Below are 22,502 nucleotides of genomic sequence, written 5' to 3' on the forward strand. Positions count from 1 at the left end.
CCTAACCCTAACCCCTAACCCCTAACCCCTAACCCCTAACCCCTAACCCCTAACCCCTAACCCCTAACCCCTAAGTGAGTAGTAGCGAAAGGTACCTACAACTTACTCCCCACTTCGCAAACGCGAACGCGATCCCCTTTATACCCTACATCCTTGCTGCTACGGCGGCCCAAACAAAAGAGGAATTGCGGTACTAGCAAAGAGAGCAACTAGGACAATACTATTGCTATGGATATGGGCATATGGAGAGAGGATATTGTACAACAACAGCGGTATGGACGTCAAATCAACAACGGTCTCCTTTGTTTACACCTCCCGAACAATGAGTCGGACATGCGCCCATACGGATGTCCGCGCAAGGACAAAGAAAAGAACAACAACAAGACGCGCCCCATCGGGCCCGAAATTCGGGTGCCCTGTGAAACAGGTAGACGTGTGTGAGCGACGAACGCTTACCGGTGGGAAGGGCAAAAGGAGAGAACAAAGGTGCCTACATGAAACACGACCGGCGCTGGCCGATCTGGAATCTCGGCCTAGGGGGGGGATCCTGTTATAGTATCCGCGGTACGCGTACCAAACATCCGCGTCGGGTAGTTTTACAGGGACCTCCGATGAGAGTTCCCGTACGGAGTATATCTAGAACACCCCCTATGTGTTTACTGTAATGTAGTACTAGTTGTACTACATCCGTTATTACATCCATTCCCTTACCCTTACCTTCTAGTCCCGTGTGATACTATTCCAGGCTTGCAGGCAAGCCTAATAGATGCACTCCGGTGCACATGAGGATCAACAAGGACAAACATTTCAATTGTTGCACAAACAGTTGTCCCTCTGTCAACACACAACTATCTGCATGTGCGCAAACATGAACAGACCATTCAAGTTTGTAAGCAAACGCTTGACCACCCATGCACGCATGCTGATGCATTTGTCAACTAACAAGAACAGATATTTGCAATTTCAAACAAACGATGGTTGACCTGTGCACAGACAACAATCCACATATAAACAGGCATAAACAGGAAATGTAAGGCTGTGAACAAACAATTGTTCACCTTTGCACCAACTCTGGTGCACAGTAGAATTGACAAGAACTAACATTGAACTTGTTGCACAAACGCCAGTGCGTCCTTGACAGACATCTGTTCATCTGTGAGCAGATATGAACTGGACATACAAGGTTGTGGGCAGACAGATGATCAGTTGTGCACAATCTCCAGTGTATCCATGAATTGACAAGAACAGACATTTGTAATTCTGCACAAACACTTGTTCACTTGACAACAGGGTCCTGTTCACATATCAACAAATGTGGATAAGACATGTAAGGCTGTGCACAAACAGCCGTCCCCTCATGCACCGTCTCCGATGCACCCATGATTGAACAGCTCTTCAAGTACCAACCCGCATCAACAGGCAATCAGGACCAAGCACTAATGTCTTCCCACAACTCGACATGCAGATGTTCACATGTGCGCTGATGCAAACAGGACTTGCAAGACTGTGCACCAACATCTGTTGACAAGTGCACAGTTGTTAGTGCATGCCAGGCAGAACCTTAGTTCTCATGCCCAACAACGTAAACTGTCATGTGGAGATAAGCACCAACATTTGTTCACCAATCAACATCCGCACGTTCACGTGCAAACAAGAATGAACAGGGCATTTGATGTTGTGCTGCAATATCCGTTCTATGGTGCGCACACATCTGTGCACCTGTGATCTAACAATGGTTCATGTGAGAATTGTTGTACTCCGGAAACATGGCTTGTGCACCACCGTTAGATCACTTGCATACATCTGCGTGTGTTGTGGTGATCAGACGTGCACCAATACAAGTTGGTTGTGAACATACATCTGTTGACATGAGCACACATCTCACGTCGATGAAGACAGACATGTGTTTGCATATTCACTGATGTGCACCGACAGATAAGGCCAAGCACATCCACTTGTTCATCCGTCAACTGATGTCTGCGCACGTGTGAACAGCTGTCACATGTGATGCACAGACCCTGCCACCAATTGTGCAGTTGTAAGCAAACATGTGGTCTTATGTGAACAAGACTCGGTTCATGTGCAAGCACATGTACATTGGCAATTCAGAACAAGCACTAATGTTCGCTCACTTGTCAACAAACCTGTGTCCTACTGTGAACAGACTCTGATCACATGCACCAACGCCAACTGACGGCTGTTCATATGTGAACACACCTTCACCACACGCAAGCAAACACCCAGTCACAAGCCAACAGACAGCTGCTCACATGCACACACACCGCCAAGCACAAGAGCACAGATACCCGTTCACTGTGAACAAACCACTGTTCACCTTGCTAGCCTGTGTGAACCAACTGAGCCGCACCTAGCACCCGCGTCAGTTCTCCCTCAGCTGCGAGCACAAGCACCCACACTGCGCATCGACTCCCCTCTGATCACCAAGTCTTGCACCAAAAGCGTCATCCCTGTCACTCGGATCGATCAATGTACATACATGCTATAGGGCCCATATACGCATCCGATACCCCTCATCGTCCATTTCATCCTCAAGACGTCGAGGAACAGAGCCGTGCCGCCGTCTCAGCGAGTAGCGAGTAGACAGGATCTGTCGTCGTCCCCGAAGAATCTCGTTCCCACGCACAAAACGCGGTTATGCGGGAACGACGTGGAACGAACGAGGAAGCGTACAGCTCGACCTCCCAACGGCTCGACGGTTCGACGGTCTGATATCGTAGTCGGCGATGAGCCATACCACGGGCCACGGTACGAGGCATACTCGGGCTGCACACAAATACCCCGGTATACATATAGACAAAAACGACCACGATGTCGATGTGGACGCACCATGACATCGCACATCGACATCAGCATCCCGTCGATACGCCATCGTTGCGACTCTTTTCAATCCCTGTCGAACCACCAGCTATCATCGATAACCGCCACGTCCTCCCCTATTTAAGTCTATCGAACTATCTCAAGTCACCATGTCGCCCGTCAACACCATGTCCCATGCTAATGGACACGTCAACGGACACGTCAACGGATCCACCACCACCAGTAGTCGCACGATGAAACCGAGGAAGAACATCGCGCTCGTCACCACCCCGGATCACCAGATCTACATGAAAGAGATCCCCTTCCCCATCGCTGGACCCGACGAGGCGATCGTACACGTCAAAGCCACAGGGTGAGTCTGTACATGTCATCCACCTAGTTGTTTCGGACTCGACTCGAAGCTACCACGATCGTTCATCGCGCTGACCCAACTTTTCTCTGGGCCCAACCCCTCCGTACATTTTTCTCGCAGGATCTGCGGCTCGGACGTCAAGTTCTGGAAGACGGGCGGGATCGGGGACTACGTCGTCGACAAGGACATTGTGCTCGGTCACGAATCCAGCGGGGTGGTCATCGCCATCGGGTCGAATGTCAAGAACGTGCAGGTCGGGGACAGGGTCTCTATCGAGCCCGGGCAGAGTTGTTGGGCTTGCGGGCAGTGTAAGAGCGGGAGGTACAACTTGTGCCCGGATGTCAAGTCAGTACCTTGCATCGAGTCGGACTGCTGTTGAATCGGATTGGAGGATGCTGACATCCGTCCGTCGGCTTGGGGTGTTGAACAGGTTCGTCGGAACGCCGCCTACGGACGGCACCTTGGCGAGGTACATCGCCCACAAGGCGTCTTTCCTCTTCAAGTAAGCATCTACTCCTCATCCGGTCGTCGGCTCTGACAGACCGAGTTGCCCTTCTCGCTCGAGCTCACATATGTCACTTTCCTCTACAATTCTCCCTCTTACGCTCGGCATCATTGTACGCCCGCTCTGCGCTCTCAGGATCCCAGAGACAATGTCCTTCTCCACCGCCGCCCTCGTCGAACCCATCTCGGTCGCCTTGGGCGGTATCCAACGCTCCGGCCTCGTCTTCGGCCAACCCGTCTTGATCTGCGGAGCAGGCCCTATCGGTCTCAACGCCTTGGCTATCGCCAAAGCCGCTGGAGCCTACCCTATCTTGGTTACCGACATTGCCCAGCACAAGTTGGAGCGGGCTAGAGAGATGGGTGCGGACTTGGTACTCTGTTGTCAGACGAGTTGGGATGGCAAGGAGGTGGCTAGGAGGATAAGAGGGTTGATGGGCGAGGTCGAGGAAGGGTTGGAACCCGAGGTCGCGCTCGAGTGTACGGGAGCTCAGACGAGCTTCTATGCTGCTGGTTATGGTGAGTCTCCTGCCGACATTCCCCTACTCGCAAACACCCGTGAACTCCCCTACTAACAGCCATCTCTCCCTCGTCGCAGCCATCCGATCAGGTGGCGTCCTGATGGAGATCGGCAACGGCCACAACGAACAGATGATCCCTCTCCAAAACCTGAGCATGCGCGAGGTGGACGTCCGTTTCCTCTTCCGTTACATCAACACCTGGCCCCTGGTCCTCCGTATGCTCTCCGCTGGGAAACTCGTCGGCGTACAGGGGATGATCACGCATACGTTCAAATTGGAGGAAAGCGTCGAAGCTTTCTTGCTGGCGGCTGATCCAAAGGGAGGGAGCGTCAAGGTTCAGATCGTGGACGAGGATGAAGACGAGGATGAGGAGGAGTGATTAGATCGACGCATCGCGGCAAAAAGGCACCGTGATATGAGAGAACGTACCGTTGTATATTCCTTCTCTTCGCTATTTGATGATATGTCGACACTGGTCTATCCATGCCCATATTTCCCAGCATGGCTTGCAACTCGGGAAGGATCTGTGTTACCTTTTACGTATCTATAGAAGCCTATTCATTGAAAGTTGGCGAGCAAGTGGTGTGTCAATGAACTGATTAGCAATCTCGCGCGTGGAATTAGCAGCTCCATTAGCAAAAAATACTAATGCACTCGGATTACGGTTAGTCGCGAAATGCTAATGTGACCGGGATCTGATAAGTAATTCGCTACTAATCCTGTTTCGCTCGTGGGTCTCGGCTAAACGGGTCGAAGTGATCATCATCAACGTCACATCCACTCAATCCCTATCGATACCCAAGCATTATTGTAGATCATCAGCCCAGCCTATAGCGACACCATGTCACTCCCCAGATCCAGTCCGACGGCGGAAGACCTCCCTCTGGACCCTACCACAATCCGCAAGAAACGACGTCGAGGTCCCGTAGCCTGCTACCCGTGCAGGGAGAGGAAACGCAAGTGCGACGCCCTCCGACCCGTATGTGCGAGCTGTATAGCCGGAGACTGGCCTTGTCACTGGCCAGAGGTTGACAAGCGGAGGAGACAGTTCAAAAAGGTCAGAGCAGGGCAAGAAGCTGGGTCGGCAGGGGGCGTGGGAGGGGCAGGGCAAAAGTCGAGGTCGAGATCGAGATCGAGGTCCGGGTCGGGATCGTCGGATGGCGAACGGGAAAAGGAAACTACAATTGATCGAGATCCGACAGAGGTGCATCGAGGCTATCAAACTGGAACAGTCGGTACCAAGGGACTTGCTCGTCACGAGTCCTCGTCGTCCTCTCACCATCGAGTTCGAGATCGAGTTCGAGCCGACCCGGGAAGAGAGACCCGTTTCACCGATAACGATATAACCACCACCAGCACGACGAGATCATTCTCCTCATCGTTCGGTGTTGCCGATGACGGATCACAATCACATTCACAGCCTCACCAACTCTTCCTCCCATCGACGTCCACATCGTATTCGCATTCGCACTCGCATTCGCATTCGCATTCGCATTCGAGATCACCACCAACAGACGGGAACGGGAGATTCTCCGCTCTCTTGAATCCGATGGTCCTACAATCCTCAACCCACTTGGACGATCATCGACCAGCGTCTTATCAATCGAGATCAGAGCTTCAATCGGGTCAGCAAATACAATCGCACTCTGATCATTACAACTACCAGCATCACCATCTTCAAGCTCCTACCGGCTCGCAGCGACCTGCCTTCAACGACAACTCCAATGGCAGAGACAACGACAACGACTACCCGTTGAATTCCCACTCGGCTTTGAACCTGGATCTGAATTTGAATCTGAACATGAACTCGACGTATTCCGCTGCGGAAAAGTGAGTTCCAAAACATCAACACCCACGCTGAACGAGCCCTGAGCTTACGGTACCGTAAATCGCGTTTCCTTCTCTTCTATCTTACCGCTAGCTTGTTGAGCTTCACCAACGGTGGGTTGGGACCAGACGATGGTGGTGGTGGTGGTGGTGTTGAGAGTCTGGGTATGAACATGGAGTCGACCGACGCAGGCTTGGAAGCTGCGGGTGAGAGTACAGTGCATCCTGTGGGAGACGGAGTGTCGAGAGACGGGGACTTAAGGGAAGAGGAAGCGGAAGAGGGAGAAAGTGGGATGAGTGGGCTTTCGTACGAATATCTTCGGTGAGTTCGATTCTCCTCGTCGTACAAGGAGGTGGGGTTCGGGTGAGGGGAAACGCTTACCGTCTGAATGGTTCCGACTGGAATCGATTTGCGATACAGACCGTACGGACCTACCGCCATCAATCCGGGTTTGGGAAGAGTGCGGCTGTCGATCCGGGGCCCGACATCTCGATCTGGACTCCAGGTCGACAATCAACAACACGCTTCGACTAGCCACAATCACAACCAACCTCGCGCTCAATCGAGCACGACCACCCATACCCAAGCTCCTTCTTCCAACTCTCGGCACCTTCTGGACTTGCCCCGACTTCCCCTGGTCGACCCGCATACAAGACTACCCCGGCCTGACCTCCGTGCCCCGCTCATCGACGTCTTCTTTCAACACTTTGGCTCGATCTTCCCGTTCATCGAGAAGAAGGCGCTCGATGGCAAACTGGCGGGCGAGATGGTGGATGCGGGGACGATACTGATGGTTAGCATGATGTGCGCCTTGAGCGCTAGGTCAGTGTACAGATTCCTCGGATGTCTCCGTGCTCGGACGGCGTTATCCCGTATGGTACTGACTGGATACCTTGTCGGCTCGGGTTCACGTCGCCGTCACAGGTTCTGTCAGATGGACGAGATCGTAGGGATCAGTCAACATCCTTTCTGTCGAGGGAGCGCTTTTGCCGACAACGCGAAACAACTGCTCATCCCCCTCTTGGGAATGCCTTCGAACAACGTCGTCGCCGCGCTGTTGTTCCTCGCTTATTACGAGCTGGGCATGAACAACGAAGCTGGTGAGCAGATGTCGCCGATACCTGGCTAGACGACACGCTGACGAGAGCCTTTACGTTGCCGCTTCGATCAGGACTCTGGGCGTACACCGGGCTCGCCATGCGAATGATCACTGATCTCGGCGGGCATCGCAAGATGTCAGGCAGATTCGCGTCTCGATCGTTCCGAACGCTGTTCTGGTGGTGAGTCAAACATATCCGTCGTGACTTACACCACCTATCCCGCCTGACCAGTAAGGCTCCTTTGCTCAGCGTCTACCTGCTCGATCGATCGCTTTCCATCGGAACCGGTAGACCAGTCACCTTTCTCGACGCCCACATCGAGATTGCTCAACCAGACTCATCAAGCCAGACATTGTATGCCAGTACCCCGGATCGCCCTTCTTTGGCTTTTGCCTATACCATCCGTCTTACCCAGCTGTATGGGTCTATCGCCCAACTCGTCAACTCGTCACCGTACTGGCTACCCGGCTTCACGGGCGAGAGCATAGGGCCAACGGCACCGAGCAGTCCAAACGGGACGAGGCCCGGATCCGCGTCGAGACGAGCGTTGAACGGCGGTCGGGTCGACTGGGAAGCCTTGGTGACCGATCCCGCGTTTGCCCTGGAACTGGATGCGCTGGCTCAGCTCGAGAACTCGGTCATCACCTTGTACGAGGCCTTGCCCCCGGTCTTGACGTGGAACATTGACAAGTGAGCGTCGTACACTCTTTTTGAGCAACAAAGGCTTGCGAAAGCTGACCTCCTCGAGCTTGACGGCACTAGCCTGACGAGACATGTCCGCATCGGCGATGGAGACATGTATCTTCACCTCCATCTTTGGGTCAGTTTCGACCCGATTGCCTGGGAAAAGTCATGATACTAACCTTCGATCCTTCGACGCTGGCAGTACTACTGTATCCTGGCCATATTACACAGAGAACCTTTCATACATGCCCGAGCCGCTTTTGCTCAGATGCAAGCTTTAGAAGCGGTAGAGATACAAAAGACAGCTGCGAGGAGTATCCAGGATATCGTCGCGTCGCTCGATGTGAGTACGAGGTTCGATTCGCAATGTCATGCTGTCTCGCTTACCCTCGGCTCGATCACTTCTAGTCACAGAACCGCCGACTTCTGCTCAATAACCCATTCATCAACCAGTGCTTTTACGTGGCGGCTTCCACTTGGGCTTCGGGTGAGTGCGATAACTTGGTCGAACCGAACCCTCAGCTGATCTAGGCGTCGACCCCAGAGATCCGTTCGCAAGGACAAAGACCCACTGTTCCGCTACGTCGCGCCAAGACACTGCTCTCGACATCTGCTCTTGTCAGCTTTACGGTCTGTGCGAAAGTGTTACGAGAACAAGCCGACGTCTGGCTCGGTGTAGGATGGATCGCGGCGGCTCTAGGCAAGTCTTGCGATTCCGACCTGCTGGACTCACGTACTGACCATCGCTAACCATTATACGAACTCGATAGCCAAACGAAGCGACCGGTTGATCGTGGGCAATGTCGTCAAGGGCGGTGCGACGGATACTATACTATCTGAAGCCGAGATGGTGAGTTGGGTTCTGGTTGCGAGCAAGATGATAGAGGTCTAGTCTGATCCTTCAACGACAGCGCATCATCTCAACTTGCGACCGGTCCGAAGGCGATACAAACGTTTCAGAGATGGGACAACTACGCGATTCCGTCTTTCAATCGTTGGACGGTTTGGTGCCCGATGAGACGGGATATGAAGCTGGTGAGCGCCGGGTTGAATCGACATCTAATAGTGCCCTCTTATTGACTTGGATCCTCGACAGCGGTCCCACTTTGGGATGCCGACGGGCTGTTCGGCGATCAAGACTTCAATCAGCTCTTTTTCGATCTGACGCAATATGGGGACTTTAACTTTCAGGCATGACGAGCCATGATTATCTCATCGAAAACATATTGTCACTGTCGCTCGTCAAAATTACAATGCTACTACTTGCTCACGGTCACGATGACCCGCTTGTATCGAGTCAATGTGGGAACGCCGTCATCGGTAACCTTGAGGATCAGATGAAAGTTCTGGCTAGTCTCGTTGACGGTCCTGAAACCGATGCTCGTCGTGGTATCGGTGGGGAAGGTGACCTTGAGTTGTGCCGACCTTTCGGTCCCGTGGAAATCCAACGTCTTGACCTCGAAAACGGCCTGTGCGCCAAGGGGTCCCGTCAGCATCTGAGAACAGGCAGTCTCTGTACGAAGGCGATCTGCTCACGGGGAAGAACGTGTCGGCTTCTTTATACTGCAACCACTCGAATGACAACGAGTCTCCGTCCACGTCAAACGACTTGCTGGCGTCGATGGTGATCGTCTCGCCATGCTTGACGGTGATCGATAGGGGTTCTTGCGAATCATCCCCGTTGACCACGACGGTAGGGGGGTGGTTGGGTCGCGTCTTCGGCGTGTCCAAGGTCCATCTGACAATAATCACAGCACAGCCTTGTCAGATTCCTTTCGTCGAGTCGTCGTCCTGCGATCCCGACGCCTATACTCACTGCATCCTGGCCGCGAAATCGTTCTGGACCTCGGGCCGCCACCTCCAAACACTGGTATGCGTCGTCGAACGCTCCTTGCCATCCACGGGACTGATCACCTTGTCATTGGAGTCGTGGTAATGCCTCGAGCCAGGATCGAGGAGTTTCTTGTACCGCCCACCCCAGCCGCCCCAGTCGATCCGTTCGGGCACGTTCAGGCCGTTCTGCGATACCAATAAGTTCAGCCCATGATACCGTATCAGCTCTCCTCTTCACTAGCGTGGATCACCAAGACAATCGACTCCAAGACCATGGACTCTGCGACTCACGGGAATAATGCCCAGATAAGCAGGAGTATCTCCTTCCATGATAAACTTGTACGTAGGGTACTTGGCACCTAAGGGTCCGATCTGGATGTTCTCGGCGATCCATTCTTTGGAGACGAGCGTCTTGTCCGGTCCGTCGAAGACGTTACCGATATCGCCCGAGATGCCTGTCCATCTACAGCACGCCGGGTTTACAGTTCAGCAATCCCGATGTCAGTATGGCACAGTGCAGTGCATCTCAGCGTCAGGGTCGGGATGGAGGAGGGACTCACGTGGCGAATCCATACGCATTCTGACCGGCGACGGTGACGATATAACGTAGCATGGGGAAGTTCCGTCTGATCCAAGGCCCAGCGTCGTCCTGTGACACAGTTTCGAACGGCATTCAATCTCAGCCTCAAGTCGCCCTCAAGACGTAGAGGGAGATCACATCACAGTACAGCAAACTCACCTGATCGCTGATAGCATAGACTTGGATCTTTTCGATAAACTTGTCTAGCTCTTCCTGTGATCTGTAAGACGAAGAACGTATCGAGCAGGATCATCGTTTCAGTGCCTGATCTTATTACTTATTGATTGACATGCAAGAGATGGGACTCACCGGGTCGACCTGACTTTCCAAAGAGCTTGAGCCAGAGTGTTCGCCCCTCCCCACAGACCCAGGTGTAACATCCTTTCATCTTCCTTATCAGCGGCCTTGATGATCAGATCACTGCCAGGCGAATCATGTCCTTCCCCAATCTCCTTCATCCCATAAGTCGGGTTCCCTCCGACAATGACCGAGTCCATATACTCTGCCGTCGGGTAGTCCTTCGAATGTTTAAGGAGGTTCCCGTGGACCGCTCGGTAGCCGGTGACGATATCGTTCAGGGTCTCTGGGTGGACTTCGTTGGGAAGCCATGTCGAGGTGACGGCGATGACGCCTTCGATGTCGATGTCGTTCGAGTACAAGAGCAGTCGGACCTGCAAAGCGATTACGTCGGTACGGGACTATGTTTGAGACTTGAGATGGGCCTTACGAATGATTCTGCATCGTCAGGCTCGTTGTCGATGTCGGTCTGGGGTGGAGGTTTGAAGTCGATCAGCACGATGATGGGCGGGATAGGGGTCAAAGAGGTGCGTGATCATCAGCGCCGGCCATTGTCGCGTGGACGTTTTGGGGAGGCGCGACCTACGAGGGCGATGTACCGCGGTTTCGAGATGGCAGAGGGCATGTTCGTCTCGTCGCTTTCGTCTGTTAGCTGATCCTTGAAATCAAAGAGTGCCTCCAGATGTTCCTGCTTCGACACGGGCGGCAGGTCGTTGTCAATTTATAGACTACAACACGTCGGTCTATCGGTATAGTATCTGCTCCGTCCACTTTGATCGTCCACGCGAGGATAGCCAACCCGGTAAAGCGGCAAGCTCATCGATCTAGCACGTGACATGCTGGAGTTCCCGGCCTCGGTACAGCGGTGTGGGGGTGGTCGTGTCCGAAGGCGATGCCGTCGGGGCGTAATTAAACCCCATACGATCCCAAGATCTGCAAGTTGCAAGGTACGTTCGCAGCTCCGACCAGAGCGCGCGCGCGTGTTAATGCAAGTCAATGGTTGTTGCGATCGACAACGATCACACAATTCATACAAGCGATTCAACGGAGATCACAGCGTTACTAAAGCATCAAAGCAAGCTATGAAAGCCATGCATTCCCTGCTCTCCTGCTTCCGAGAATCGTAACATAACAAGATCTTGATTACAGCAATCCCGGACGTTCACGGAATGCCTCGCGTTCTCGACGGTGACAGAACGGGAATTGCTTAGCAACATGAACACGATTCTCGTGTGACGTCTTCCACCGTTTACTAGAATCCCTTGACAGTGAGGTGTTTTTTCAACGACAATGATGTATGTATATATAAGTATCACATCTGTGGAGATCATGGATCGCAACAAGTCGTCCTAGATTGCGCGAAGACGCATCCGCCTGACCACACTGTCTGTTCCCCAGCCGCCTTCGCTCTCATCTCCACCTGGTAAAATATGCCTTCGAACACGATGCAACAGTACAAACTCTACAAACAAGGCTCGACAGACGGTTTGTGCTTGGAGACGGTCGAAAAGCCCAGATTAAGATCCTCGACCGAAGTCCTCATCAAAGTCCACGCGATCAGTCTGAACGCTAGGGATAATCAGATCGTCAATGGGACTTATGGCGCACCCGTCCGAGAGGGGGTCGTCGTCGTCTCCGGTAAGTACATTATCAATTTCCGACTGCGATGGTGTGCTGTGGGGCTGAAGCAGCTCATTGGCGCAGATGGAGCGGGCGAGATCGTCGAAGTGGGTTCAGACGTCGATCTATTCAAGGTCGGAGATCGGGTCACCGCGATGCCCATGCCGGGACACAATGCCGTGAGTCTACCATACCAATCGTCAGGGTTTCAAATACTCCAGTTCTGATGGATGTCCAAGTGCTGATCATCTCCTTGTCGGTGCGTCATAATGCAGGGCGAGTATCCTGAACCTCGGTTGTACACGAAAGCGCTCGGTTCTGGTACCGATGGTATGGCAAGCGGTAAGCAAACGTGGCTTTCCGCTTACTGCGCTTTTCCATCTTCTTCTGCATCGAAGTGCCTCCCCTCTTCGTCACCATACGTCTCAGTTATCAGACAAGCATGCTCACCTCGCCCAAACACGATCTCGCAGAATACTTCAGGGCCAGCCAAGAGGACGTCATCCACATGCCTTCGCACATGACGTATGAGGAAGCTGCGACTCTTCCCATCGCTTGTGGGACCGCTTGGTCAGCCCTTTACGGCCGCACCAAGCAGGTCACTAGCGGTGACGTTGTCGTTTGCATGGGAACGGGGGGCGTGTCGTTCTTTACCGCTGCTGTGAGTATTGGCTGCGATCGTCATTTCGGCCAAGCACGTAGAGTCCGGTCCGTTCACGGAAACTGACGTACGAATCGTTGCGACAGCTCGCTCTTGGCGCTGGAGCTCGGGTGATCATGACATCCTCGTCTGACGAAAAGGCGGACAGGATCCGTCAATACCTCTCCCATCTCATCAAGTTCGAAGACGCATTCCAGGTCATCAACAGGAAAAAGCATTCCAAGGTCGAGACCGAGGTCGAACGCTTGACCGGTGGCAACAAGGCGGATTTCATCATCGAGATCGGGGGCGTCAAAACTCTACCTTCGTCCATCAGGTGTATGAAACCAGGAGGGCTCATCGCGCTGACGGGTATGCTCACGAGTCAGCAAGAGGGAGAAAACCCGACGGACGGCAAGTGGCAGTTATGGCAGGCTCGACCGATACCGTAGACTGGTCGGAACTGATCATACCGCCGTTCACTGTTTTATAGATATCGCTTCTCTTCTCTTATGGGGAGGCCCCATCGCTCGTGGTATCGGTCCAGGTGAGCATGGACTTGCACGATCACCCACCTGTCGCGACGCATGCCGGGCGCTAATCGTGTTTCATCTTTACTGTAGCCCCGCGCAACGAGATGAAACGCATGCACAGGGCTTTGGAGGCGTCTCAGTTCCGTCCGCTCGTGGACAAGGTGTTCGACTTTGATCAGCTCAAGGAGGCGTATGAATATTCCCTCGGATCGAATTTCTTGGGCAAGATCGTCATCAGGGTCGCCAAGGACTAAAAGTCGGCTTTGACTGGGATATGCGCGTCGCACGATTGTATGCTGGAACTCGAATTGACAAGACCAGCCTGTGACGTCCTGAATCTGGAAAGTTCGATAGATAATTCACTCATAGAGACAATCAGCGCACAAATTGTAATTTCCAATTACGGAAATGTGATATGCATGAGCCTTCCTTGGACTAGGATTAGCAGAGATCGACCAGGCGCTCCATAATCATATCAAAGATCTCTAGGTCTTTGTCGGCTGAAGGCAGTATGAGGCGAAAAGTCAGCACATCCGTTTCTATACCGGCCCACAATCAACGAGCTATATCGAGCGTTTGTTACTGACCATCTTTGGCATCCGTCTTGACGGGATCGCCATCGACAATCGCCCCATACATCGCTTCGTATTCGAGCGTGTAGGCATCTTTGAATGTCGGCCGGATGTTCTCTTCGACGTGATCGCCATTGGACTTGGTCGAGATGACGGTGGCCGTGATTGGAAGACCCTTGATATACGGGCTAGTGAAACGTGTAGAGGTTGAGTATTCATGACATCAGCAGCTAGTCCGATCAGAGAAGGGTCCTCTTTCTCAGGCATCACTCACGTATCGTAGTTTACTCGAATGTGACTATCCTGAGTAAAGATCTCGATATGCGCGTCGAATTGCTTGACCGAGTCAACACCCATCTTTATGATGCGAGGCAAAGTGAGAGGGGGATCATTCCAGGGCGGGTGACCGTCAATCACGCGCCCAGGCTCACCTCATAATGGCAACAGAACCCTTCGCTGTATGTAGTTGATGAACATGATCGGGATCAGCGATGGGTAGGATGAGAGGTGCGTGGGCCTTGGCTTACGACCCCGACTTACTACTCGAAAAGGACCGTCAGAAACAAGCCGCTCGGACTTCTCGTAGCAGCCAACACGCTCTTTGGCATCCCGATCAGTTCTCGCAGCGCAGACAGATCGTGACTCGCCAGACCTGTTAACAATGCCCAGGTCATGATATCACGGGGGCTATCGGCCTTGTCTCCTAGTGCTCGGGAGTGAATCTCTTTCGACAGTTGACGCCTCTCCTCGCTGGCGCTCTTGGGAAAGTCTAAAGTTGACGCATCAACTTGACAGAGGCTCGGTCGACGCAGGATGAATGAGCGCTCACCTGCGAATTGACGAGGAAAGGTACCGCTCTCGTCCACAAAGAAGGCATTCTGGAGAAGTGGGTGAGCTACCTCAGTTGAGAAATCACTACCCATCATCACGATGCAGCTCACCTGTCCGATGATGTCTCGCACTTTAACTGGGCATTCCACGATTTCGATGTCAATCTTGACGTAACTGGACTTGTATTAGCCATGGAGCTCACCGTAATTGATCTGCCCTTTGGTCAAGGACGTTACGATTTCTTTCACCCGAAGGAAGGCTGTAGCATACCTCCGCATGTAGCCGACAAAGACGATCCGGTCGGCATGTTCTCGAGCACTGTCGATCAGCTGTGCGTCTTGATGGGAGATGGCCATGGGTTTCTCGATGAACACGTGTTTCCCCGCCTCGAGACACTTGACAGCGTGTATAGCCTGTCGTGGTAGGTATGATGAGCGAATCACTACTTAAAGGGTTGATTCATGGTTGCTTTCCCTCGTGGCACTGACATGATATTCGCTAAGGATCAGACAGGACAAGGCAAGTCTAAGCATTCCGGCTGAGCAGACTTCCCACAAGTATGCTCACTTGGCATTCATGATCATGACAACGTCTACCTCAGGGACCTTTTGCAACATCTCGTCCACGTCCTCGAAGGTGTTGGGAATGTGAAACTTTTCGGCGCAGTGTCGAAGCGCATCTCGGCTGATGTCGACGATGGCCAGGGTCCGAAATAGATGAGAGCACAGGAGGAGGGTCGGTAGCTGCGGGTGGCGATAGAATGAAAGTCAGGTCAGTGATCTTGAAGCGGACGTACGCGCGCGGCCCGATCGATACCAACGTGAGTGGTCATGGCGACCTCGCCGACGCCGATAATCTATATAAAATGAGGACACGTCGAGTTCAGCCATCTCCGTTGCCGCTCAAGCACAGAGATACGAGACTGACTGCGACGTTCAAAATAGGTCGAGGCTGAGTGGCGGCGGGCATCTTGACGGTGTGAAGGAAGCGATGAATTGTGTGCGTTGCAATTGATAGGCTGCGCGACAAGACTGATAGTCGACCAAGAGCGGTACCAGAAGTACGTACTTTATATTCTCAGATTCGGCTGATTAACAGTCTGTCAAACCGTGGCTCGATCGAATTTACCGTGCCGCTGCGCGCGCTTGCGTGCTGCCTATGTTCTAATCAGAGACGTCATCATGTGATACATCGTTCTATCCTCTGCAGATTTCACATCTTCTGGAGTTCTGATTCCTGTCCTGCTATCCCCTATGCCATCCTGGACCAAATACACCGACCGGCTAATATCAACGCCTTTTCCTTCTTCTTGGCGTCCCCACACCCATCCAGCGGGTCCCGCGACTGGGGTAGTCGTAGAAACGCGACAGACCATACAATCATACATAAGGTGTGATCCAACAAGACTTTGATATACTTAATCGTATTCGAAACTGAAACTGACAAACACACACGCGAAGATCATCAACCCACACCACGCCGCTTTTCGCTATGAACACCGCTGCCGCTACGGGATGGGCCAGCAAGGCCAACGGAACTCATCCGAAATGGTGGAAAGATAACGGCCTTCGACGATGCAACTTCTGGATCGCTATCTGCTTCTTGTCTGTCTTTTCGGGAGGATACGATGGATCACTGTTGGGATCACTGCAGGCTATGGTCCGTTCCGTTGCGCCTTCTCACATGCCTGTGCGCGCGCGCGTATTCTCAAACTGATAGCGGGAACACTTTCTTCTCGGTTCAGCCTCAATGGATCGCGTATTTTGACAACCCTCAGGGAAGTCGTCTCGGACTCATGGCTTGCGTCCAATCTATCGGTTATATCCCTGGAGGTCCCGTTTCTGCCATCCTGGCTGACCGCTTCGGGCGGCGTTGGGCCATTATCACTGGCGCCTTGATCTTAAGTACGGGACTCAATGGAACTCGTTTGGTCAGTGAACGCCCATTTATATCCCATACGATTCTGCTAGCTTTTGGATCCTTTCTTCAAGCTTTTGCTACGAATACATCGATGTTCACAGGTTCTAGGTAAGCCCAATCGGCAGCTTTGCCATCACTTTCCTGAGCCCCATCATATGACGCGCTTGACAGGTTCTTGATCGGGTTTGGGGGCGCTGTCTGTGGCGTGAGTGATTTTCGTGATGTCCTTGTTACTATGCAAATGTGCTGACAACGATAAACTCTTCGTTCTGGGATGATGACGCAGCCCGGAGCTGTACTCGCTACCGAATTGGCCCATCCGCGACAACGAGGACCCGCAGTAGCCCTGTACAACACTACGTGAGGCTAACCCTTCTTAATCCCTCCATCTTGTCCTCTGAGTCTGAACTCAGCTGAACTTGATACCCCTGCAGCTATTATATTGGATCAACTATGGCCGCTGTGATTAGTTTTGCCACCCTTCGGATCGGTGGCGACTGGTCCTGGCGTCTCCCTTCCCTGCTGCAATGCGCCGCTGCCGTCGTTCAAGCGTTCGCTCTCGTCTGGGCCCCGGAATCACCTCGTTTCCTGGTCGCCAAAGGGAAATCTGAGCAAGCTCACAAATTGCTCGCCAAATATCATGCCAATGGCGACATGGACGATGAATTAGTCTTGTTCGAGATGGAAGAGATTCGCCTAGCGATGGAGTTAGAGAAACAAGCTTCGGCTCGAGGTTGGATGGAATTGGTCCGAGGCGCTGGCAATAGGAAGCGGACAGCCATCTGCACTTTCGTCGGGTGGACATCTCAGTTCAATGTGAGATCGTTTCAACGCCGCCTTATGAAATGGCGCAAGTGTTGACGAATCTCGCCTTTGCACGGTTCAGGGTGTCGGCATCGTCAGTTACTATTTCGCGCCTGTTCTTCGAACGGTCGGCATTACGAACAGCACCCAGATTCTGGCCATCACCATCGCTCTGGGAGTGTGGAACTACGTAGGTTCTATAGCTTCATCTCCATAACAAAACTTGTAGATGGGCTAACAAGATGAACTTCTGAGGCTTTCAGTTGGCGGCGACCGCAGGTTCGCTCTGCGTGGACAAAGTCGGCCGTCGCAAACTCTGGCTATTCTCTACCGGGGCCATGTTCGTCTGCATGTGCTTGGTAACTGGATTATCAGCGGGTTACGAGAAATCCCCTAACGCCGCTATAGGGGGCAGCGTCATCGCTTTCTTGTTCCTCTAGTGAGTCCCCATATCGACTCTTGCGATCGGACGGGAGTGAATGTTGATGAGATGTTTTGGTGATAGCTACGGAGCGTATGACTCTGCGTTCACGGGTCTGACGATCTCCTACCCTTGTGAGGTAGGTCCAGCCGTGGCAACCTGGAATCTGAGGGCAGATTGACAGGATGAAGGCGAATAGATCATGCCCTACTACCTGCGGACGAAGGGCATCGCCGTCTTGAACATGTATGTGTACCAGATCGTCCGCGTTTTGCTTAGGCAGAAAGCCGTTGAAGCCTCAACATCTCGTTCTACGTAGAAACGTTGGGGTCGCGCTCTGTGTCAATCAATACCTCAATCCTATTGCGCTCGAAGCCATCGGATGGAAGTACTATCTGGTCGTGAGTCTGGAACCTCTGTGGTTTTTGGGATATGTCACTGATCACATTGAGTCGTTCATGCCATTGCCTTTTGAGCAGTATGTCGGCATCCTCGCGCAAGTTCAGGGACATGTTGTATGACGCGAGCGGCGTTAAAGAGCTAATTGATGTCTCACTTGCCATGCGTTGCAGTGGCATATTCGTGGTACAGTTCTTTGTGAGTGTCGTCGCTTGTGAACACAGCTCCATCACAGGCAATACTGACAAGTCTTCGACACGCGCAGTACTTTCCGGAAACGCGCGGATATTCTATCGAGGAAATCGCTCAGATCTTCGATAACAAGTCACCCGGCGCTCATGAGCTATCTGAGACTGGAACGACTGTGCAGTACATCGGCGACGAAGCGATGGACTCGAAGAAGATGGACCTGGCGCACATCGAAGGGCCGGTTTTGGAATCGGCGCCTCGCAAGCATTAGCACGCGCGCGCCTAGACATTCGATCCATCACCTATCGGTGATCGGTGATCAATTGATCAGTCGAAGACCTGATCGGTATCACAATAGTCCTTATCATCTATCACCGCACCGTTCGCGGTGCAATTTCGTAGGACCGCCCCTGATCGCTTTGAGTAAAGGGGTGTTGTAGAGCCATTTCTTTGCCGTATCCATTCGTTTGTTCTGTGTAAATCGAAACCTTGCGTGTTGCTTCAAGAATGCCGTAAACTCTTTGCTTCGGGTCGATGTCGTGCGGTAATCAGCCGATCCAGTGATCCAGTGAGTGCTATCAGCCGGGGGACTGTACTGAAGGGCTACAGGTGAATAGGGGTCGATCGCATCATCATTAAGTGTTGGCTCATCGCACGGACTTAGTGGCATCGCAAATGACTAGCAATGGAATCATGGAATGGTGGAATTCCTGCATCGACACGTCTGTTCTTCTGATTCTCAGGGATACCTAATCTTCAGCATAGGAAAATCATCCTTGAATCGATCCAGAACGGCCAATTTGAAGCGATGCCTCCTGCAACATCCAATACCACCAAGGATGCCAAGAAACAACGTCTGACACAAGCGTGAGTCATTTTGGCACCTGTCACTTAATCGCCGGGAAGATACGTATATGGTGCCGGTCCGAGGGATTCGACTTTACGGCTGATGATCGTGTCACAATCTGCGAGGGATTACCAGGTGTCTTCCATGTCGTCAGCTCAAAGTGAATCATTGACTTGGCTTACATCGCTTAACGAGTGACAGCCAAATAGCTGATCGTCACCTTTTACGCTTCAGGTCCGCTGCATACAGGACTTTCCACACGATAGGGGTAGGGGAGAGCCTCAGTCGCCGTGCGAACGATGTCGGCGCCTGAGCCTGGATTGTACGTACCGATCAGAGAAGCGCGGTCGAAAGCCGAGAGCTTCGTGAGTGAGGTTTCCAGCATGAAACGCAGTTAAGATACTATACCTCAGGGCAGAATTGAGCTGATCTGCTATACTATACTGCCGGTCGTCTCCGCAGCAAGCCTTCTGGGGAAGAGAAATCGTCAAGCTTGAACACGGGACGAGGAGGGTCTTCGGAAGTCGGAGATCGCGACGACGGATCATCTGGCCTGATCGATGCCATCGATGCTGGCGACCAAGAAGGAAGAGAGACGACGGAGAGGACGAATTCGAATACGTGCACAACCAGGCAGGATGATTTAGGGGTATCCGCGCCTAATCGCCAGGGAGACTCGACTACTCAATCTGGCTACTGCCTCGGCATCCCGACCGGCATGATATTACAGGCGACAGACGATCAACCTTCCCCCAATGTCGATGTCATGCAACTCGGAGGAACACTCATGGAGACCCTCGTACAAGGACCCGTCCAGGCTGGGAACACGCCTACGGACTTTTCCCCGAGCTCGAGCTCGAGACCGGTTGCTGAACCTGAAGCGAGCGTCAACGTCATACAATACCTGGATCCGGGTCATCAACCTCAACTCGTGCTGTCGGAGTCGTCAGGCCCAGGGCACATCAGCATTTCAAGACGGTTCGGTGATCCTATCGATATAGGCCTATTGGCGGTTCACGAGGCTACGCATCTCGTTTATCTGTGGGTCCACCGACTAGAAAGCATTTGACAGGTCACGATCGGAAACAAGCTGATCGGACGACTTTGATTCACTAGCTTCCACAATCGATTACAGCCTTATATAGCTCTGCTAGATCCATCTTGTGAGTCGAGTTCATGAAGATGTCTTCCCGTGGCTTCTCGCTCATCTCTTACAAATGGCCCAGATCACACGTTCGAGTTTTTAAGATCCAGCTCAATCCTGCTGCTTACCGCCATCCTCACGGCGTCTTCCCGATTCTTCCGGCCGGACCTATGGCCTGCTCTATCAACCCAGTGCAATCAGGTCTTAACGAGGGCAATGTCCGAGGGCATGTGCAACATTCAACTAGTCCAAGCGCTCTGTATCATGGTATACTGGAAGTCGCCTACGGATAACACGGCGTTCTTGAAGATCGGTCATGCCGTACGCATGGCTTATCAACTGAACCTGCATCTGCCTAGACGATCGTCTATGCCCACAGACATTGTACAAGCAAAATCCTTCATGGTAAGTTCGAATCTTTCGCCGTCCCGCATCCGTCACCCACCCAATTCTGCGTTGCTCACACTCGTGTACAGGATAAAGAGAGAACGTGGCTGTGTAAGTGGCTGCCTCATGTAGACGTGATCAAATCAGTCCCTCGCTCATCTCATTGTGTTCAGGTCTGTGCTGTAGGTGATGTCTCTCGTTGCAGGCGAGTCGAGCTCGACTTGCTGATCTCGACCGATCATTGGTTTTGGCAAGGTTTCGACGCTTCGTATGATGGCCAAGCGATTTATACCTCGCATGACCAAGATGCTGACGCCTGTTGGTCATCTCACCTCCTTCAGCTATAGGTGAGTTTCCCATGCGCTTCCGGGAGACAGACAGATCTGAGCTGACACCCCGTCCTTGCCTCGTGTGCCGTAAGTACTCAGCATGTGGTTCGGACGGCCTCCAATCATTATTTCACGTCACATACCCGATATTGAACTCTGGTTTCAAAGGCTGCATCCGTGGGCCATCCCTCTGGACCGAAAGCTAGCGTGTAGTATCGAGTGAGTCGAGCCCAGACGGCGGAGCTTCCCCTTTGCACACGTCGCTGACTTTGGGCTCGACACGTACTTGTGCAGCGGTTTACCAATTCTGCGCAATCGATTGGCGATCTCTGAAGCTTTATTCGACATTTCCATCTCTTCTCATATTCGCGAGTCTCTGGCGCGACACCATCGAGATCTGATGAGACGGTATACGACAAGATGGATAGATGATCGAGGTGAGAGCAGCAGCTCCTTCGGCTTGTGGATACGCTCAGCCGCTGACAACGCTTGTCACTCCCTTCAAGCGCTTCAAACCTGGCCTATCCCGCCTCGAGCTTATGAAGCCTCATCGTTGGCGATCTTGAGTCAAGCAGTTCAGGCAGAAGCTACGCTTGCCGAGATCACTCTGGCGCCTAGCGACATGTCGGCACTGCTCTTGACGGCAGACAAGCTGGTCGCCAACCTGAGAATGCTGGCTCTTGACGACGGTCTGGTGAGTGAAAACAGCTCGAGCCGTCGTCCAGAGGAGAAGGAAAAGACTATGCTCATATCGAGTCGAAACTACACTAGCTGCACGTACAAGACATCCTTGCGATAGAGATCAGCACTTTCGTTCAAGTGATGAGAAAGGCAAGTCTGGAACAAGGAAGGCGCCGTCGCGAACGCTCTCTCGCTGATCACTACATCGGCAAAACATTTGCAGGCCATCGGATTCGCTCCTGACCATATCCAAGCGGCCATCGTGGGCTTGCTCTTGAGCGTGCACGAATTGTGCGATGGCGTCTCGGACCAGACATCCGCCCCATCATATGTCGCCAGATTCATCTCCCGAAGCTTGCTCGACCTGTATCAGACGTCTGCATCCCGTCAACCAACGCGCCAGCCCTCGCCCATGCATTCAGGGGCAGAGGCAGAAGGAGGGTTCCCATCTCTTCAGTCCGATCTGGACTTGGCACTACCGGAGCTGGTTAGTATCGGTTTCGCTACTTCGTCAGCCATGACGTTCCGTTGACGGTGACATCTCCTACAGCAACGGTTCTTCGAGGCCCACGACGCCCCGGCAGACTTTTTCGACCAAGACTATTGGGATACGCTTTTGGGCATGAACACGACTCGGTGAGACGGGTTATC

General features: G+C 52.7%; 9 protein-coding genes across 9 annotated transcripts; 6 read left to right on the forward strand and 3 right to left on the reverse strand.

Annotated features, from left to right (window-relative positions):
* Window positions 1–963: 963 nt before the first annotated feature.
* On the reverse strand, window positions 964–2,777 carry HD553DRAFT_324392 (uncharacterized protein; the record flags this gene model as incomplete). Its single annotated transcript, XM_046181485.1, has 6 exons — window positions 964–983; window positions 1,103–1,170; window positions 1,452–1,518; window positions 1,802–1,860; window positions 2,133–2,262; window positions 2,645–2,777. The coding sequence occupies 6 exons, from the start codon at window positions 2,775–2,777 to the stop codon at window positions 964–966; spliced, it is 477 nt and encodes a 158-aa protein (XP_046035864.1).
* Window positions 2,513–4,731, forward strand: HD553DRAFT_312472 (chaperonin 10-like protein). Its single transcript, XM_046180102.1, has 5 exons — window positions 2,513–3,190; window positions 3,311–3,535; window positions 3,621–3,692; window positions 3,831–4,210; window positions 4,290–4,731. Exons 1-5 carry the CDS (start codon window positions 2,988–2,990, stop codon window positions 4,589–4,591), a joined length of 1,182 nt encoding a protein of 393 aa, XP_046035865.1. The 5' UTR covers window positions 2,513–2,987; the 3' UTR covers window positions 4,592–4,731.
* Window positions 4,732–4,991: 260 nt separating this feature from the next.
* HD553DRAFT_45154 (uncharacterized protein) lies at window positions 4,992–6,126 on the forward strand. The gene has a single exon (XM_046184235.1). It carries the CDS (start codon window positions 5,054–5,056, stop codon window positions 6,044–6,046), a length of 993 nt encoding a protein of 330 aa, XP_046035866.1. The 5' UTR covers window positions 4,992–5,053; the 3' UTR covers window positions 6,047–6,126.
* Window positions 6,127–9,098, forward strand: HD553DRAFT_45155 (fungal-specific transcription factor domain-containing protein). Its single transcript, XM_046184236.1, has 12 exons — window positions 6,127–6,361; window positions 6,461–6,862; window positions 6,965–7,140; window positions 7,212–7,320; window positions 7,390–7,830; window positions 7,903–7,960; window positions 8,027–8,167; window positions 8,233–8,311; window positions 8,369–8,524; window positions 8,595–8,674; window positions 8,736–8,859; window positions 8,921–9,098. The coding sequence occupies exons 1-12, from the start codon at window positions 6,207–6,209 to the stop codon at window positions 9,019–9,021; spliced, it is 2,022 nt and encodes a 673-aa protein (XP_046035867.1). The 5' UTR covers window positions 6,127–6,206; the 3' UTR covers window positions 9,022–9,098.
* Window positions 9,046–11,331, reverse strand: HD553DRAFT_45138 (uncharacterized protein). Its single transcript, XM_046184234.1, has 9 exons — window positions 11,121–11,331; window positions 10,965–11,003; window positions 10,547–10,908; window positions 10,397–10,457; window positions 10,218–10,306; window positions 9,949–10,120; window positions 9,641–9,843; window positions 9,361–9,562; window positions 9,046–9,293 (listed from the first exon to the last, which is right to left on the reverse strand). Exons 1-9 carry the CDS (start codon window positions 11,157–11,159, stop codon window positions 9,084–9,086), a joined length of 1,377 nt encoding a protein of 458 aa, XP_046035868.1. The 5' UTR covers window positions 11,160–11,331; the 3' UTR covers window positions 9,046–9,083.
* A 633-nt stretch (window positions 11,332–11,964) lies between these two features.
* Window positions 11,965–13,581, forward strand: HD553DRAFT_328976 (alcohol dehydrogenase; the record flags this gene model as incomplete). The annotated part of the gene is made up of 7 exons (XM_046181900.1): window positions 11,965–12,172; window positions 12,239–12,333; window positions 12,430–12,496; window positions 12,628–12,815; window positions 12,902–13,178; window positions 13,288–13,341; window positions 13,418–13,581. 7 exons carry the CDS (start codon window positions 11,965–11,967, stop codon window positions 13,579–13,581), a joined length of 1,053 nt encoding a protein of 350 aa, XP_046035869.1.
* A 119-nt stretch (window positions 13,582–13,700) lies between these two features.
* HD553DRAFT_356525 (uncharacterized protein) lies at window positions 13,701–15,746 on the reverse strand. The gene is made up of 12 exons (XM_046183855.1): window positions 15,658–15,746; window positions 15,551–15,586; window positions 15,298–15,473; window positions 15,219–15,228; window positions 14,933–15,143; window positions 14,841–14,866; window positions 14,729–14,777; window positions 14,440–14,668; window positions 14,331–14,355; window positions 14,174–14,256; window positions 13,915–14,087; window positions 13,701–13,827 (listed from the first exon to the last, which is right to left on the reverse strand). The coding sequence occupies exons 1-12, from the start codon at window positions 15,697–15,699 to the stop codon at window positions 13,769–13,771; spliced, it is 1,119 nt and encodes a 372-aa protein (XP_046035870.1). The 5' UTR covers window positions 15,700–15,746; the 3' UTR covers window positions 13,701–13,768.
* Window positions 15,747–16,221: 475 nt separating this feature from the next.
* Window positions 16,222–18,734, forward strand: HD553DRAFT_328977 (hexose transporter; the record flags this gene model as incomplete). The annotated part of the gene is made up of 13 exons (XM_046181901.1): window positions 16,222–16,389; window positions 16,475–16,634; window positions 16,701–16,758; window positions 16,822–16,855; window positions 16,937–17,010; window positions 17,085–17,466; window positions 17,537–17,644; window positions 17,718–17,893; window positions 17,960–18,014; window positions 18,075–18,121; window positions 18,195–18,280; window positions 18,448–18,472; window positions 18,524–18,734. 13 exons carry the CDS (start codon window positions 16,222–16,224, stop codon window positions 18,732–18,734), a joined length of 1,584 nt encoding a protein of 527 aa, XP_046035871.1.
* Window positions 18,735–19,271: 537 nt separating this feature from the next.
* HD553DRAFT_342701 (uncharacterized protein) lies at window positions 19,272–22,491 on the forward strand (the record flags this gene model as incomplete). The annotated part of the gene is made up of 12 exons (XM_046182786.1): window positions 19,272–19,330; window positions 19,773–20,351; window positions 20,427–20,473; window positions 20,537–20,859; window positions 20,931–20,952; window positions 21,028–21,109; window positions 21,183–21,188; window positions 21,270–21,389; window positions 21,465–21,607; window positions 21,677–21,864; window positions 22,075–22,338; window positions 22,402–22,491. The coding sequence occupies 12 exons, from the start codon at window positions 19,272–19,274 to the stop codon at window positions 22,489–22,491; spliced, it is 1,923 nt and encodes a 640-aa protein (XP_046035872.1).
* Window positions 22,492–22,502: the final 11 nt, after the last annotated feature.

Source organism: Filobasidium floriforme (genome assembly GCF_021052385.1).
Source record: "Filobasidium floriforme strain CBS 6241 chromosome Unknown HD553scaffold_13, whole genome shotgun sequence".
NCBI classification, from domain to species: Eukaryota; Fungi; Basidiomycota; class Tremellomycetes; order Filobasidiales; family Filobasidiaceae; genus Filobasidium; species Filobasidium floriforme.